Source organism: Antrostomus carolinensis, unplaced genomic scaffold (assembly GCF_000700745.2).
Source record: "Antrostomus carolinensis isolate BGI_N321 unplaced genomic scaffold, ASM70074v2 scaffold14482, whole genome shotgun sequence".
NCBI classification, from domain to species: Eukaryota; Metazoa; Chordata; class Aves; order Caprimulgiformes; family Caprimulgidae; genus Antrostomus; species Antrostomus carolinensis.
This window is the reverse complement of record NW_010300265.1, coordinates 5,348-22,611: the sequence shown is the minus strand read 5'-3', so window position 1 is coordinate 22,611 and position 17,264 is coordinate 5,348. Positions and strand designations below refer to the sequence as shown.

The window sequence follows — 17,264 nt, the reverse complement described above, 5'->3', positions numbered from 1 at the left end:
AGGTATTATTTTCCATTTATTGCAAAAAAAGCCTTTATTCTCTTAACAACTTTGGTTGCATTCTTACTGGCTGGTCAGGAATATATCAAGTAACAAAACCAGCATCTCTATTCAGGAAGTTTCAGTGCTCATGCAAAGGTGTTCTTAGCACAGTCAGAAGAGACTGCAGATTTTTATGAGCAGAAAAAACTCATGGAGGTTGTAGTCCATCCTACTAACGATGCAGTTCTGGGGACTGACACCCAAGGCAATTAATATTTTCAACAGGGCTTTAGGAAAAAAGTGTTTGTAATGGTATTCCTTAGCAAAAGGTGGTTTGTGCTTTTGAGCGTGATCTTAAAAGGCACTCTATTAACAATTTTAGATGACAACTTTATTTAGCAAGAAGAGGCAAGGGGTGTACTTTAGTAATCTTGTGCAATTTAATGCATAATTTCTGGCAAATTATTTCACACTAAAGTAAGTTTGATCACTTGAAGTTACTCCTTCCTATACTTAGTATCTGTCCATTTAAGAATACACACACTGTACCAAATACTGTATTACAACAGAACATGCAACAGTGAATAATCTCTATCATCAGGTGCCTAGAAGATGTAATTCCATAATTTACAACTTTACTGGTGGGGAATACATCCATTATGCCATCTCTCACAATAATTCCCTGTGTATTCAAGAAGATCCATTCAGACTAGTATTTTCCTTACACAATAGCTTCATTTTACCTGACATGCCACAAAGTGTTAAGAGTAATTACATATACAAAGAGACAACTAAAGTGCAGAGCCTGTGGGATATATACTTTTTATTTATGCTACTGCAGAAAGAGATTACCAAAAGATTTCTTCTGCATGAATAAAATATTTTCATTAAGCTTCAGATGCTGCCCACTGCATTGCTTTTAAATAAAAATGCTTACTTTCTATACAGACACAGCAGAGTAGTAAGCAAACTTACAACACATTCCTTTAATATACGAAAATGTTTCCAAGGCAATATTATTAAAATTATACCACAGTTCCCAGTAACATCAAGCTTCATAAAGGAGGTGGTAGGGAAACTTTAGCCAGATAATAGTTTAAGTGCTCTTCTTTTCTTCACCCAGTAAGTTCACTGTTGCTTTCTTGGCTGCAGGAAAATAAAAGCAAGTTTAATCTTAGAGGCCTACAGACTAAGTCGCTTATTCAGTGTTCTTGAGCTGTATTTTCCTTTTAGTTCACTAAAGAAACATCACAAAATAAAATCATAGCTTTTGTATACACATACACACAGACATAGTGATAAAACTGATCACAAAGATTTTAAAAATAAACCATAAGCAAGGAACAGCACAATGAACAGCACAAACTGACTTAAAACCAGAAGTCCCCCTCCTGGCTCAAGAAGGCTAACTCAACTGGTGGTCATCGCCCTCCCAGAAGGGGACCCAGCTATGGTTTCTACTCAGCTGAAAGCCATTGCCAGAAAGAATGTGGCAACCCAGACAGAGCTCCCACACAAACATGCAGCCACCCAGGCCTCCAGCTCCATGGAGAACCTGAGCCTGTCACTGGTACTGGAGGGCAGCAGAGACAACACCTGTGTGCAGTGTGACCAGGTGAATGATCTGCTCAGCAGGGTGGCAGAGCTGAAAGAGGAAGTGGAGAGATTAAGAAGTATCAGGGAGTGTGAGAGGGACATAGTTTGGTGGAGCCACATCCTACCATCCCTGAAAGGCAGCAGATGGAGGCTCCACAGGAAGCGAAGGATTTCCTACCCTCTTGCCACCAGGCAGATGTAGAGGACATAAGAGATGGAGAGGAATTAACACAGGTCCCTACTTGGGCAAATCCCCTTCTGGCCTCCCTCACCTTCCCCTGTTGCCCTTGCACAACAGGTGTGGGGCTCTGCAACTTGAGGGTCAGGAAAATGAAGATGCAGACAAAGGTCCATCCAGGGGGTTGCCTAGGGCAAGTCAGTCAGCTCCACGCATTCTGATTGCCTCTGTTAAGAAAAGAAGGTGTGTAATTGTCACAGGCGATTCCCTTCTGAGGGGAGCAGAGGGGCCAGTATGGCAACCAGAACCATCCCACAGGGAACTCTGTTGCCTCGCTGGGGGCCAGGTCAGGGACCTCACTAGGAACCTCCCTGGTCTGGTGTGGCCCTCTGATTATTATCCACTATTTGTCATCCAGGTTGGGAGCGATGAGGTAGCAGAGAGGAGTCCAGAAGTGATCAAAAGGGACTTCAGGGCACTGGGGCGATTGGTTGAAGGATCGGGAGCACAGGTAGTGTTTTCCTCAGTCCTTTCAGGGGCAGGAAAGAACACTGAAAGGAACAGGAAAACACACCTGATTAACATGTGGCTCAGAGGTTGGTGCCACTGGTGGACTTTGGGTGTTTTTTTGATCATGGGGGGGTTTACACAGCACTGGGCCTGCTGACAGCAGATGGAGTTCAGCTGTCTCAAAGCGGGAAAAGGATTCTTGCTGATGAGCTGGCGGGGCTCATTGAAAGGGCTTTAAACCAGGTTTGAAGGGGGAAGGGGAGAAAGCCAGGCTCAGCAGAGATGAGCCCAGGCACAGCATGGTAATGTTCGGGGTGAAATCAAGAGCCCAGCTCACACTTTTACAAACAGATTAACAACAGAAAGAGAGCCAAGGACAATCTCCATCCTTTACTGGATTTGGAAGGGAACATTGCCATCAAGGATGAGGAAAAGGCTGAGGTACTTGATGCTGCCTTTGCCTCAGTCTTTAACAGTCAGACCAGTTATCCTCAGGGTATTCAGCCCCCTGAGCTGGAAGATGGGGATGGAGAGCTGAATAAACCCCCCATAATCCAGGAGGAAGCTGTTTATAACCTGCTACACCGTTGATACACCACTCACAAATCTGTGGGGCCAGACAGGATCCATCCAAGAGTACTGAGGGAGCCGGCAGAGGAACTTGCCAAGCCACTCTCCATCATTTGTCAACAGTCCTGGCTAACAGGGGAGGTCCCAGACGACTGGAGTCTTGCCAGTGTGACACCCAGCTACAAGAAGGGCTGGAAGGAGGATCCAGGGAACGACAGACCTGTCAGCCTGGCCTCAGTTACCAGGGAAGATCACGGAGTGGTTCATCTTGAGTGTGCTCACATGGCATGTGCAGGACAGCCAGGGAATCAGGCCCAGTCAGTGTGGGTTCATGAAAGGTAGGTCCTGCTTCACCAACCTGATCTCCTTCTATGACCAGGTGACCTGCCTAATGGATGAGGGAAAGGCTGTGGATGTTGTCTACCTGGACTTTAGTAAAGCCTTTGACAATGTCTAACTGAATAAAAACCTAAGTAGTTTCTTTAAGAATGGGCTCAGAATCCTTTGATCCCCAGAGGAATGAAAAGTACAAAAACTTATAGATGGGAAAACATTATTTCACATGTTGCTGTTTACTGGAGTTAAAGGATTTGCTTTACTACACAATCAGCAGCCCTTCTATACTAGTAGGTATCTGAGACAGTATTTTAGGAGATAAAGAATACACTGAAATAATAACTATTTTTCTGGAAGGTAACTTGTTAGGATGCTTGGACCTGCCTCTAGAGAGGTTATTCAGTGATATGTATGGTGGGAAGACACACAAACTAATTAGCTGCTTCTTCCACTCATACAGCTTGCACTCAGTCTAGCATAAGTGCACACCTAGAAAGTAAGATCGACTGTAATCCTCTTTTCCTGGCACCTTCATCTAAATTTAACATATCCATTATAATTTACACAGTCTTCTTACATTTTTTTTCCCTAAAATGATGAATATTAACTGCAATATTAGAGTTGCCTAGGGAAATTCCTCCTACTTGATGTGATTAGTGAATGGTCTTTTCCTCACCTTCTTTAGTGATCGTATCTGCAGTCTCTGCAGCCTTGTCTTTCAGGTCTTTAACAACACTGTCAAGCTGCGCTTCGTGCTTCAGGAAGAAAGGCCGGATAACTCGATGATAGAGAAACTCTGCCCCATTAGAAGGACTTGGAGCCATGCACCACAACAGGAAGCCACACTACAAGGAACAAGAACATCCACATAAGTAGAAGAAACGAGTAGGAGACAAGGTGTAACGTGCCTTCCTGACACAGACTTGAGCAAATTTTAAACAGTACATCATCCTCTTCATTTGGTATGGGCACGGTCCAGTAAGTATGCATATCAGAAAATTTACATACAGTGAATCTTTATATTGGAGTAATTTCATGAATACTGACAGAATAAAGGAGGAGGGCTCTAGCAGTAAAGCTAATCTGGTAACAGGTGTATCAAGACTGCATGTACTTTTTTCTTTAATGTAGAAGTATAAAATCTGATTAGACAAAACATTAATTTCTCTGGCTACTTCTAAACTATGTGGCACGGGCCTGACTGAAGGTCTAGGTCCCTAAATCACTCAAATCCACACAAAACATATCCCCGTCCTCTTTGCCTCCCTGCTTTGAAAGGCAGTGGGGGAAAGAATGGGGTTGTGTGCAGCCCAGAGCTAAAGTGACAAGGGGGAAGAATATATCCAAGCTACTCACAGTGCACAGACAAGGGTAATGGTTTTGGATTGCACAGTTTAGGTATAGCTTTTACAGCACAATCTGCTCTCTGGGGGAAAAAAAAAAAACAACAAACACCACAGTGTGTGGGGCAATATTTCTGCATCTCACAGAGGGGACTGGAAAGACAGCTATCACTATTACAAGTATCTGTCTTTACTATGGAAGCACCTTTATTTGGCTTCAGTTCTGCTGTCATGCACAATACAAAGACAGCTATGCAAAACAAGATTAAAGCATTTACGGGACAGGAAGTGCCACACCTAAATTTGCCAGAGCTCTGAAAGTATATATAGAAAGATTTTACAGGATAAAACTGCAACAAAATTAAGCAAATTTTCTCAGCAATTGTACAGTTCTTTTCAGACACAAACAGTACAATATAATTCTGTGTCAAAAAGACTCTCCAGAAAATAAAGGCAGAACAGCTTTTCACAGACCACCTTTTCTTAAAACATAAAACAAAACCACCCCAGCCTCAACCAAAATGTGATTTGTTTTGATGTCAGATATGATTAAATGTTTGAAGATTTCCACACATTTTTGGGAGGAGAGGGAGAGAGGGAGAGAGGAAGAAAACACAACAACTCAACTCTTCCTCCTGAAAAAATACCCACCACACAATTAGCTAAGTTAGGCATGAAAAGTCAAACTAATAATTTAAACTACAATAACACCATAAGCAACTTAAAAGTCTGCATCTAAATACAATAGCACTTAAATAGCTTAGATTTCAGAAGTTTTCCACTTCTCACAGCAGTATCTACAGCAGTTGAAGAGATGTTTCAGTGAATGTGCTAGAGCTTCTGAAAGTCGTTTAAAAATATAAGTGTAGTTTCTTATTTTTTTAATAGGTTTCCAGTACACTGCATAGTGCTAAAGCATTTCCTAGGAACTATCTCGATCACAGTAACCTTTCAAAATTCCACTGTGCCTAGCCAGAGATTTCTGTCTCCTCTCTTTCCCCTCATACTTTTGATTTCCCACTGTAAAACTGCAAAGACAGAACCACATCAAATTATTTGCTTTGGTATTACAGAAAAAACTCCTAAACAACAATCTGACTATTACAAGGCAACTTAAGTTACGAGAGGTTATTTTAAAAGAAAGGTTCTGATTTGAGTTTCACACATAAAAAGAAAAAAAGTAATAAAATCTCCTTTCCATTATGAAAACCACATAGTCTTCTTCAGGCAATCTTTCCAAATATTTTGGAATCTCTCTCCCCTATTCTTCTTCAGATAAGGGATACTGAGATTGAATGTTCTGCAGGTTCTGCTCTTCATTCCTGTAAAATTTTAGATTTGTCTTCACTGCAGTGCACGTGACAATAAAACTGATCCCCTTGGTACGCATCAGTTGAAGAAAACATCTTTAACCTACTGTTTATGGAGGAGATTGCTACTCCTTTTTTCTCTAAGGTCACTTCTCATTCTCCTTGCTGTCGGGAAAACCAATTATGACATGCTTGGAGCTGGACAGGAATCTTGACAGGCTTTCTCTTCGAAAAGGACCACTGATTCCTGGGGTTAATGGCTGCCTTCTACAGAAGATTTTGCCAAACCACTTTATCATCCTTTTAGGTAAGCTTTAAGCTTTTTTTTTTTTTTTTTTTTTTTTTTTTTTAAGCTATATGGTCATGGTGTCAGAACAGAATGACTTCTCTTTCCCAGAAGAGAAAGAAAGGTTTTTCCAAGTAAACCTCCCACCAGTGAGAATGCCTGCCAGGGAACACTTCAATGAACTAAAAAGAGTAATTCCTTATGCAATGAAACTTGGCACCAGTAAGTAGCAACTGATGCAGTATCATTAAGCACAGTCAGAGAAAATAAAGGCAAAAAGTGATGGAATATAAATTTTCAAAAGCTTCTATTATTTGGTACTTAACGTAACAGAAAGAATAAAGGGTACTATCTTACTGTCATTAAAGCTGAAAAGTATATTGATTTTATTTCCTGTTTAAGAATAACTGGCCAATTACTGATAGTTACTTCACCTGTCCCAATATATGTGTATGTTACTTAGTTCTCTTCTGTTTTAGGAAATCCCTCAGCTCTAAGTCCAACTTCCTCTGAAACTAGAAGAAATTGAAATTTCCCTTTTCTTGCCTAGGAACAAAATTAGTCATTTTGATTTTACAGCTTTGTCCCAGTCTAGTCAAGAAAAAAGTCTCTTACAGTTATAGATTTCTCAAATAATTACTTTTGAAATGTACTGAAACAGATTATTATATACATTTTCTAGAGGACACATACCAAAATTGCAAATCTTGGTCTTCTCAAAGCTTAAGAACATCAGACTGCGAACTTAGTTTATTCTTCCCTTGTCTATTGTGAAACTGAACTAACACTGACTATTAAAAATGAACTGGTTTGTAAAAAGGTCCAGAAGGTTCCAAGCGATAAAACTGTTAACTGAAAAAAAAACCCCTGTATTTTTTGCAACCCTGCAGACCAGCTAGAGGAGGGAATGGAATTCGTGCAACAGAGTGACTTCCTTAGGCAGACACCTGAGCTGGGTCTAACCCATTTGGATCTGGTGTTAGCAGTTGTTCTTGCCCTGGCAGCACAAAACCAAATACAACTGGGTTTGCCACTACCGCAGAGGAAGTGACTGCAGCTGAGAAACACAGCATGCATGCCCATGGCCGCTTCCAAGCTTCTACAGACAGAAGATGATCAAAACCCAACACATGCCTTATACCACCACAAGAGTGAACACGTTCCTCCTAACGGACAACTGCAGCCATTAAAACAAGGTGTTCATTTTAATGGAAGTGAAGTAGCTCTTCAGCCAAAATAAGTAATTAATTAAATGGGGTGCATGGATGAGAGGAGGGGATCTCTGTCTTGAAGTGGAGTCAGACTGCCATACTGGTATGTCGCTACACTCGCAATAGCAACTCCTCCTGCTTCATTTGACTGAGTGCCTCATAGCAGCAGTTTGTGTAATGCACCCAGTGTGTCTGCAAGGAATTCTGTTCAGAAATAGTATTCTACTATTTCAAGACAAAACTGTTGGTAGAATCAGAAGTCTCCTTTCTTTCTCTTCCCACTACCAAGAATACTCCTAGGATAACCTCTGCTATTTTCACTGGCTACAGTAATTTAACACCTGAATGCCAAATAAATATTTAAATAATTAACAGAACTATTGAAAAACACATCACATGCACAGGAAATTATGAGCTGCATGCATGTCCTGTGGCTCAAAGAAAAAAAAAGCAGACAAGTAAAAAGTAAGCATTACAAAAAATAATCCCACAAAACCCAAGACATCTCAAAACAGTCTTCAGCTGGAGAACAAAAGTATATGCAAACATCATAACACATATTCAGAGGAGTTCTTGAACATGCCTTTCACCAACATATAAAAATTCCTAATGTGCTGAAAGCTTTGAAGTGACCGAGCCCATGCTCGGGACTTAGGAAAATACAAGAACAGCTACGATCAGTGTCTCAGCCCTGCACATCAAGGTATACAGAAATACTGAGCAGCTAAAACTCAGTCTGGAGTGGAAGCTATAAGCTATACCAAATAGATGTTAATATGCAAATTTAGCATATTTGGAAAATGCAAGTGAGCTTGAAATTTGCGTAAGTGGTATACCCGGGCTTGTGCTTTGTAACATCATGAAGGAGACACGGAGACACCACAAACTATACTGCAAGAGGTTATAGGTGGATGGATTGAAAGCTGGAAGCTGTTTCTTCCTTTTCCCCACATGGATTACCTTCCATCCTTCCACTCGGCCAGCAATGCTTTCTGATCCTCAGCCAACACCTTTTGTCTGCCTTTGTATCACAGAAGTAAACCTCTCCTCCTACCCACTACTGAGAGTAAATACCTGACTTCTCTGTGCCTGTAGCAGCTATTGTAGAAAGCTGTGCATTTACTGTTATTATAAGTTTTCTTTTATTTCCAATATTAAATTGTTCTTATCTCACCCTACAAGCCTCCTTACCCTTGCCTCAATTCTCTCCCCTATCCTCTGGGGGTGGGGGAGAAGTGGGTGAAGGGCTGTGTTGGCTGCTAGCCAAGGGCCAGCCCAGTGAAACCATCACAACCACCAAGAAGTTAGAAAAGAAGCTCTGAAAACACACTGTCCAAATTCAGAACTTTGAGTAAACATGACTGCAGACAATGGGTAAAGTCATAATCCTGTTAAACTGTAAGGTGAAGTTGGGGATGTGAAATAACTTTGTAAGTGGTTAAGAACAGATTCTTCCAGTCCCGTAAGTAATTCTTTTGGATCCTATTCAGAACAGATGAACTTGTACTTTGATCAGTATTTGGCTTGGTCTTAAAACTGTAAAATTTTCACGTGTTACCCATGCTAAACTTCAAAATTAGCAGATTCTTCTTAAAAACTCCGCAAATAAATTAAGCTTAAAATGGAAGAACATATTTTCATTTTTGATTAAGGGAAAAATATGGGGGAAGAGAGAATTAAGTTTGTGAGACAGGCCAAAATATTTTTAGTTTGAAGCAGTAGTTCGAATATGTGCTTTTTCTTGGGGAGCTGGGCGTACAGGCGTACAAATGATTGTGCAGTTAATGCCTGTTAAAAATTAAAAAAGAACAATGCAGAAGTGTAACTGAGCTGTTCAAGTCCAATTTTTGTCTTCAAAATACGGCACTTCCTGGAAAAAGCATTTGGCAGCATCAGACCTTACCATTAAAATTTTAAATGACTCCATTACAATAGCTGGCAAGCAAATCCTTTCAAGAACTCTGGTGGCGCTAAACCAGGCTAAAAAAGCAAAAGAGAAGGAACAGAACAGCCCACTGACACAGAAAATAGGTAAAAACAGTTCTTTAGGCTAAACAACTGACTCTCTAGCAAGCTAGAATGTTTTCTGCCCAAGAGCGTATATGGTAATGGACTATCTCCTAGGATAATTTAATATGCTAAAGCTGGTTGGCAATACAGTCACATCTTAGTTGACAAAGTTTAGAACACATTAAGCAAATTATTGTTGGTAGTCAAATCAGACTAACAAATAGACATTCGCAATAAGCTCTTCTGATATCTCACGTTTTCTTTCAGGAGAGTAGTCTTAATTAAAATTCAAGTATGACTCAAACTATATTTATGTTGCAATTTCCTTCTTCGTCCCCAGTAGTACAGAAGTTAATACTTCCTTTTGCTGCCTTTGTGATTTTACCCTCTTAATGTGCCTAAAGCAAAAATGCATCCACTCTGTAGTGTTTACAACATGCTGTCACTTTGCCCAAATTTACCTGAACACCAAGATAAAGAACTGTCTTTCCATGGTAAATCAACACTGCCTCTTCTTCCCTAAAATACAGCAGACCCATTCCTGCCACCCATCCCAACTTCCCCTCTTGCCTCACAAAACCATCAGCTGTAAACAGATTGCTTTCACAGTGCTAAATTACATGTAACCAGCATCTAAAAATAAGGTATGACTCAAGAATGATTCCAAGGGAATCTGTTGTCAACTATCCACACTTGAAGACATTAAATCAGTTAGGTCAAAGGTCTCATTTTAGGAGAGGGGACACACGAACTAACATACCTTTATCATGTAGTAGAAAGGGAACCAGGACAGAAAGATATCAGAGAAGAATTCCGCTATGCTGAAAACACCATACACAACCCAGTAAGTCAACCACTGTGTGTCATCGTCTTTGTTGGGGCTTTCAATGGCCTTGATTCTGTAAGGAAAACAAACAAGTGAGCAGATCAGTAGCACCAGTCTATTCTAAAATGGTGATGTCTTTATGACTTAAGATTGTTGCTACATGTGAATCCTCAGAATTTAGTTTCTCTACCTATTATACAATATGCCCAAGATCTTTGGAGAGCAAAGCTTTACCCTACATGTAAGACTCGAAAAAGGAAAGATACTCAAGCTATTTGTAGCTCTGTGATTACAAAAAAACCCAAAAAACAGCGACAACAAACAAAAACTGAAGAACATCCTCACCTCGTTCATGAGACAGTTCATGGGACAGGGAAGAGAGGGGGTGATCTTTGGCAAGTTCCAGTTCTGGATGCATTGTGGTAATCCCAACCAGAAGATTGCTGTACATCAAAGCACTAGTGATCCACATAACAGATAACTTGAGTGAGCCCAGGCCTCTTCTGCACACATATGGTGGCTTTCAGAGCTATGCTGTGTTGCACAAATACCCTGGCCAGAACATAAACTCAGCCAGCTCACTGTAACAGAGGAGCATGCAAGTAGCTACTGCTGGGTGCTGGTAGCTGTATCACCTGCCTGGCCTTGCCTTTAACAGCAAACAAACACCCTTCCTCCCTGACAGCAGGAACGATGAATAGAGTTGCTGTCTTGAAAGAAAAACAATAGCTTAAACGGTCAAAATGGGGTAAGCTTGTCTACAGATTAACAGATGAGGTCTGCACAGTGTGCTGCATGTGGATCACAGGCCCATTCAGCCCTGCACACCTTGGGGTTCCCAGTATTTACAGGGACATAAGGTTCACTATACTAGTCCCTGTTTCTTTATAGTGTTAGCTCCAATAAATAGCATTTTAAACAATGCTTTACAGAACGTGAATGCCTTTCTTACAGGGATCATAACAGATCAGCAACTCCCAGTGCAAAAAGCATCTACATTAAAATTTCAAAATTAGTTCAGGATTTTGAAGTGAATATCAAGTGTCTGTACTCATAACGTACATACGCTAGATTCCTCTTTGAAAAGGTAAACCGTAAGATTTGCTGTAACTACTAACAATCACTTGGTCTACAGAAGCAGAGGAGATCCAGTACCCGCCCCTGCTCCCACCACCACACACAGTGAGGGCTCCGTTATCTGCATCGCCAACTGTTTTGCTCTATAAATCCAGTCCTACAAGACTTGCAAATCCTGATGTGGACTATGGTTTTAAGAACAGGGTGGAGCAACCTGTAGTAAAGCCTTGGGCTTCCTCCATAATGACTATGCAGGAATGGGGTTTTGTTCTCCAGCTGGTAGGAGGATGAAGTTCAAGTTTATCAAGCTCTAAAAACAGGAAGTTGAAAGAAAGACACACACATACACGTGTTTTCTTCAGTAAAAGCAGCGGAGATGTGGGACTTGCTAAATTACAGATTAGCACTGTAAGAAGTTTTAGAAGGAAATGCTAGCATCTGTAAGCCTGATAATATCAAGCTTAAGAGTATTAAAAAGCATCTGTCCTCTCCACTCATGCCACAGGATTAAAATCTGTAGACTCGGTTTAATGAATTTAGTTTTAATTCTTTTATAACTTATTTCCTTAATATCAGCTATATTGTTGCTGACGCAGCATCTGTGGGATGTATCAAAGGTACAAAGTTTTCTTTTAGTCCATAAAAAAGATTGAGAGTTAGGGAGATTTACAAAACAGAAACCAGATACATGGCTGGCTGTAAGTACATTTCTTAGTTTGTGAATTGACAAACCCTTTGGATTCTGTCAGTTCCCAGTTCTACAAATTAAGAATTAAAAAAACCCCCAAACTATCATGTGACATGCCTTACGTTTTAGCAAAAAGCACTGGCAAACACACCACACACAGAGAGAAGTGGTATAACTACTGCACTGAATTACTTTGAAATGCAATATGAGGAACTGACACTTAATTTATGCATTATTTCCATCAGAGTCTGTGGCAGGCCAGCAGGGCCCCACGATGGGGAGAGCAATAGTCCTTGCCATACCTAGCATGCACAATGAGGTGCTGTTATCGAGCTACTGCATCAGCACAACTGGAAGAACAGGTCTTCCACAGGTGGGCAGCTCTGCTTACTGCTGTTCCTAACAACACAGTGTTAGGAAACACCAGTCCTGGCAGTCTGCTCAAAGGCAGTGCCAACTTCAGCTGCTCCTGCCCTCTCACTCTTAACCACACTTTTTCCTATGCCTGCACCTCTCAGTTATTCCAGTAACACGGGGTGAGGGGGCCCTGTAAAAAAAAAAAAAAAAAAAAAAAAACCAAACAACTCCCCCCCAAAAAACCACCACCAACAAACCAACCTACCAACCGACCCAAGAGGTAAGGCAGAGAGCTACTGATCTATTTTCAAGGTGTGAAAACACTTCTGGAAAGAAAGAAAAAGTAAAAGTAACCAGAGGTGAAGTTAGTGGTGGATAAATGGAGGAGAAAAAGGAAATACTTGCAAAGTTTCTCAGTATCAAGGAGAACTTGCTATAGGGGTTCATCATGTGAATTTCTCTGGTTTTGCTAACAACTTCTCCACTACAGGCGTGCAAGGGAAGGCTTATTTTACCACAATAAGCATGCTAGCCTGGTACTTGTGAGAAAATGGTTTGCACGAAAACTGCCAACAGCCTTGTTGTTTCCCAGCCACCTGAAGCCATCCACAGATTTAAGGAGGCATTTTTAAATTTTTGTTAAAGTCATCTCAGTAATCATGAAAATCAGTTTTCATAAAAAAGTTTAGAATCTCCAATTCTGTGGCAAAGGGCAGATAATCTATCATTGTGTTAATGAGGCACGCTTTATTATCTTCCCTCCTGTAAGAACTGATGGCCTTTAAGAGCTCCATAAATGCAGTGCTTTGGGTGTGTTCCCTTTAAACACTCACCATCTGCTGCTGTAGTTCCTCCAGGCCATGCCGTGAAGGGTATGTGTTGACAAGACACTTTCATGGTCAGATGGTCACAAGCAGCAGTACTACAAGTAGTCAAAAACTGGTCTGATTTAGCCAGTCAGCATTACATTCACATGTGGTGTTTTCTCACACACTGAAGAAAATAGCATATTTCCCCTCCTATAACGGTCTGATCTAGGTGGGCAACATGGGGCAAGCCCAGGTGGCAGACCACTACCACACCAACTAAGGTAAGAGCCAGCAACATCAGCTCTGAAGGAAGAGCACAAACTGCCTCTGTTAGCAATCAGTCCAGTCCCGATCCTGACTGGGAGGAAAGGAAGGAAAAAGCAGGAAGTAACAAGGCCATCACTGAGGGAAAGTTTTAACACAAGTCAAGGAAAGGCAAGTATTCTACAAATATTCTGCTTCTGAATGTGAAATATGTCCCTCAGCTGAGACTGGCAGTGGAAATCCATAATCTAACTTGTCCCTGTTTAATAAAAGGGCAAAAATTACCTCCAACCTTTGCTACTTATACACCATTTTAACAGTAAATCACAGAAAATACTCCTTATCTAAGAACAAGTACAGTGAGCTATGTAGGGTATCTGAATGGATAAGGGTTTTGTCCATCTATAACCATAGCCTTTCCAACATAAGAATCCCACCCTAATTAGACTTATAAGTTATTCTGTAATTTATTAGGTATTATCCTGGTGTAATGCTCTGCACAATTAACTTTTGGAGATAACATGCATGTTACTTGTAGCCAAGAAAATTTTATTCTTCTCCATGTTAAGTCATGAATCAATCAGTCTGACATTCAAAATGCAATCTCCATCAATAAGTGAAAAGATACAGATCAAAGGCACTGTAGTACAGCCAACTTCAGGATATCCTTCTTGTAACAGTTATTTATACGTTGCAAGAACAAGTAAGTCAGTTTCATTAGCACATAAGATTTCCTAATAAGAAGAGCTAGCATCCAAAGCCTGTAATTTCAAATCTAAAAGGAAAGAGATACTGCCAGGTTTTTTAAAGTTTTTTCTAATACTGAAATGACTAAATTCCATGTTAGTTATGTGTAGTAATTACATATAACAAGGGATTTTATACGATGCTTGCACACTAAATGTAGAGGACTGTTTAAAGCCCCAAACAAACACTTACAGTAGTTCTGCATGTTGGAGGTAAGAGCAATCATTAGACAGGATAGTAAACATCAGTTATTTTAAAAACAGATGCCTGTCCAGCAGTGAAAATGGCGTGCCATGGGTCAGCACTGCTACTTGTGCAGATACATGGAGAATCAAGAAAAAACTTTTTAGCCAGATCTGTTCGCCCATAACCCCACCAGCTGGTGATGCCAAAAGGGAAGAGCAGAGGCAGCCATGCTCTCCAGTGGCCCAGGACTCATGTCAGCTACATAGCTACAGCATCAGAGCACTGGCTTGATTTTGACTGTGTGCATCCTACAATCAGTCTAGATCAAGGGTGGTTACTTTACCCAGTTACCTGATAGTTACAGACACTGGACTAATGGCAGTAAGCTGCCAAGTTGAGTGTTCATGCTGTCCTTAGGGAAGACTGGACCATTTTGTGCATCCTTCCTTCTGTTTTCTAATCAGTGCTTTACTAAATGAGTAGGCAGGCATATTTGTGATCCTCTTAGCCAAGCATAACACTTTTTTTTCCTGTTTAACTCAAAAAAAACCCCAAACCCTTAAATTACCTGTACTTCTAGAGCTTATACTTACTGGCCTGCTCCAACTCTTTACAGAATTCTGTGATGATTTAAAAATAATTTACTTCCAGCTATCTACCCGGACACCCCTGTGGGATCAACACTCCACTGCACCAGACTTCCTTATTTTGGTGGCTCCCTGTCATCCTCATCACAGATTCATCTTAGCAGGCTGCCTCAGTGCCACCTGCTATTTCAGTGAAATAAGTACCTGTGTATTTGCTTTATAATTTTGTCTTCTACATTTTCATTCACCAGTTAAAAGCCTTCTGTCTTCCATTTTTCTTCCTCCTTAATGACTCCAACAGTAGAGCTGTGCATTTGCAGATACTGAAAACATGTTCCTGCCAAATGGACTTTAACACAACTGTTGCAGTCCAAGTCTTCCACTTCCCCTCTCTCAAAATTTTCTGTATCCAGAAGATGGCAGCAGACAGGTTCACAAAGGGTAGCAAGGGGGCTCTGCCCATGCAAGGACAAATATTATCAGGAGACAACACCAAACAAAATTACAGAAGTGCAAAGGGTTCTACCTTCATTTCTTCAAAGGACATGGAGACTGAGGCAACAAAAGGAGCACATGCCATTTTGCCCACTAGTAAAGTGAGTCTACAGACTACATGTTAACTCAGCACAAAGTTAGATTCCTGCCAAAAAAAAAAAAAAAAAAAAAAAAAAAAAAAAAAAAGCAGCAGCAGTAGCAATTTCATTGCTTTCTGCTCATTCTTGGCCTGCTCTTTTCTGGAACAAGTACTTGTGGGGCCACGCAATGAGTCAGTTCTCCAGTTCTGACTCAGGTTAAAACCAGCTTCCCCCAAACACACCCACACCCACCCACGCATAGGCAAGCTTTTTTTGCTGGGATTAACATGCATCAGTCAGTGCCTCGGTCCAGCCTGCCAAACCGTTTGGTTACTGCTTGTCCTGCTGCACAGGCAGGCGATGAAGGTGGTGCTGTGCAGCAGGAGCTCTGGCAGGCTTCAGCTCTGCCCTCCTGGAGAAGCTGTCCTCACACTCTCTCTGAGATGGACATTTCCTCCACTTCCACCCTTAACACAGGCAAGGAAAGTCACTGCAGCTTTCAGTGGGACTGAGCAGTGTATGCAGCCTCGGGCCAAGCTTTACCAGCTTCACTGTTGGCTGTACCTGTCCACATCAGCAGACCAGTACTGCTATACTGCCTGCTAAAGTCCAGAAGTCCTGTTTCAGAAACACCTAATCTCATCTTGTATTACAGAAGTCTTTCTGGTTGTCTTTCCTGAAGGTATTGACAAGAAAGAGAAGTGGTGTGCAGCTAGGGAGCTTCAGGAAAAGCCACGTTTTACCTGTGTAGTGCAGACATGCTGCATCCCACCAGAGGAAGCCACTTACTAAGGATTCACAACACACCACTTCTCTACTTGTGACAGCCAGTTTTGTTAGACGGAAAAACACATTTCATGTGCTCTGGTTGTCTACCTGCAGCTGTTACTGTTTAGGAGGCAGGCAGAGAGATCAAACAGTACTGTCCTGACCAAATGGAGAATAACTGGGCACCCTGCTACAGTATAAAAGTTAAGAAAGTATAAAAGTTACATTTTCCTGTCAACCTATGATGCTCTGCGGAGACTGTATTTCAAGTGTAATTCTGTTACAGCTCTACTACTGTTTTTCAGTTCTGTTTCCTGCAATATTGTAAAAAAATGGCCTTAGTATGGCCTTAATTTAAACAAATGTACAGTAAAGCAAGAGATCATAGTGCAACATTTTCAGACTTGTGTCAGTTGGTAAAATGTCGCTGTTTTGAGGTAATCACTGTGTAAGGAGTTTTTAAACTAGAAACAAAAATCCTACAGTTTTCATTATTGAATATAATTTAAAAATTGATTCATCAGGGAGTGGGAAACTTATTCAAATTTTAGGTTGAGGACTAACTTCTGGATTGAGGTTGATTTGCAGAGACCTGAAGAATTTCCTTTGTGAGTACAGTGCTAGTTGCTAAGCTGTGTAGCAGCAAAGTTGTCATTTTTCTTTTTAAAAGAATTGAAGTTTTATCTAGTGTTCACATAACCTCACACGCAAGTCTGCATTTCTTTTCTAACAGCTGAAGACAGCCTCATTATCCTCATCTAAAAGTTGTGTATCTTGCTCGTAGTATGCATAGTGACAAGTAGGCTTCCTTCCTTTTGGGAGAGCAAGATGTTGCCAGCTCTCCTGTCAGTCTCACAGCTGTGAAGAAAGACTTTTAAAACGGAACTAGAGTATGTCACCACAACATAACAAGCAAGAAAAGCAACTTAGAATAATCCACACTTTTTTAACCTCACTTCTTGACTCAGCTCACCTTTTCAGAATTTAGGATCAGCAGTGCTACACACTGAATGTTAGAAGCATTGTGCATCTCCTGAAGGAAGGGTAG

The 17,264-nt window shown here is 41.0% G+C and overlaps 1 protein-coding gene across 1 annotated transcript; it reads right to left on the bottom strand.

The window, feature by feature from the left end:
• Positions 1-460: 460 nt before the first annotated feature.
• Positions 461-10,225, bottom strand: LOC104519741 (receptor expression-enhancing protein 5). The gene is made up of 3 exons (XM_010163077.2): positions 10,093-10,225; positions 3,849-4,017; positions 461-1,128 (listed from the first exon to the last, which is right to left on the bottom strand). The coding sequence occupies exons 1-3, from the start codon at positions 10,099-10,101 to the stop codon at positions 1,079-1,081; spliced, it is 228 nt and encodes a 75-aa protein (XP_010161379.2). The 5' UTR covers positions 10,102-10,225; the 3' UTR covers positions 461-1,078.
• Positions 10,226-17,264: the final 7,039 nt, after the last annotated feature.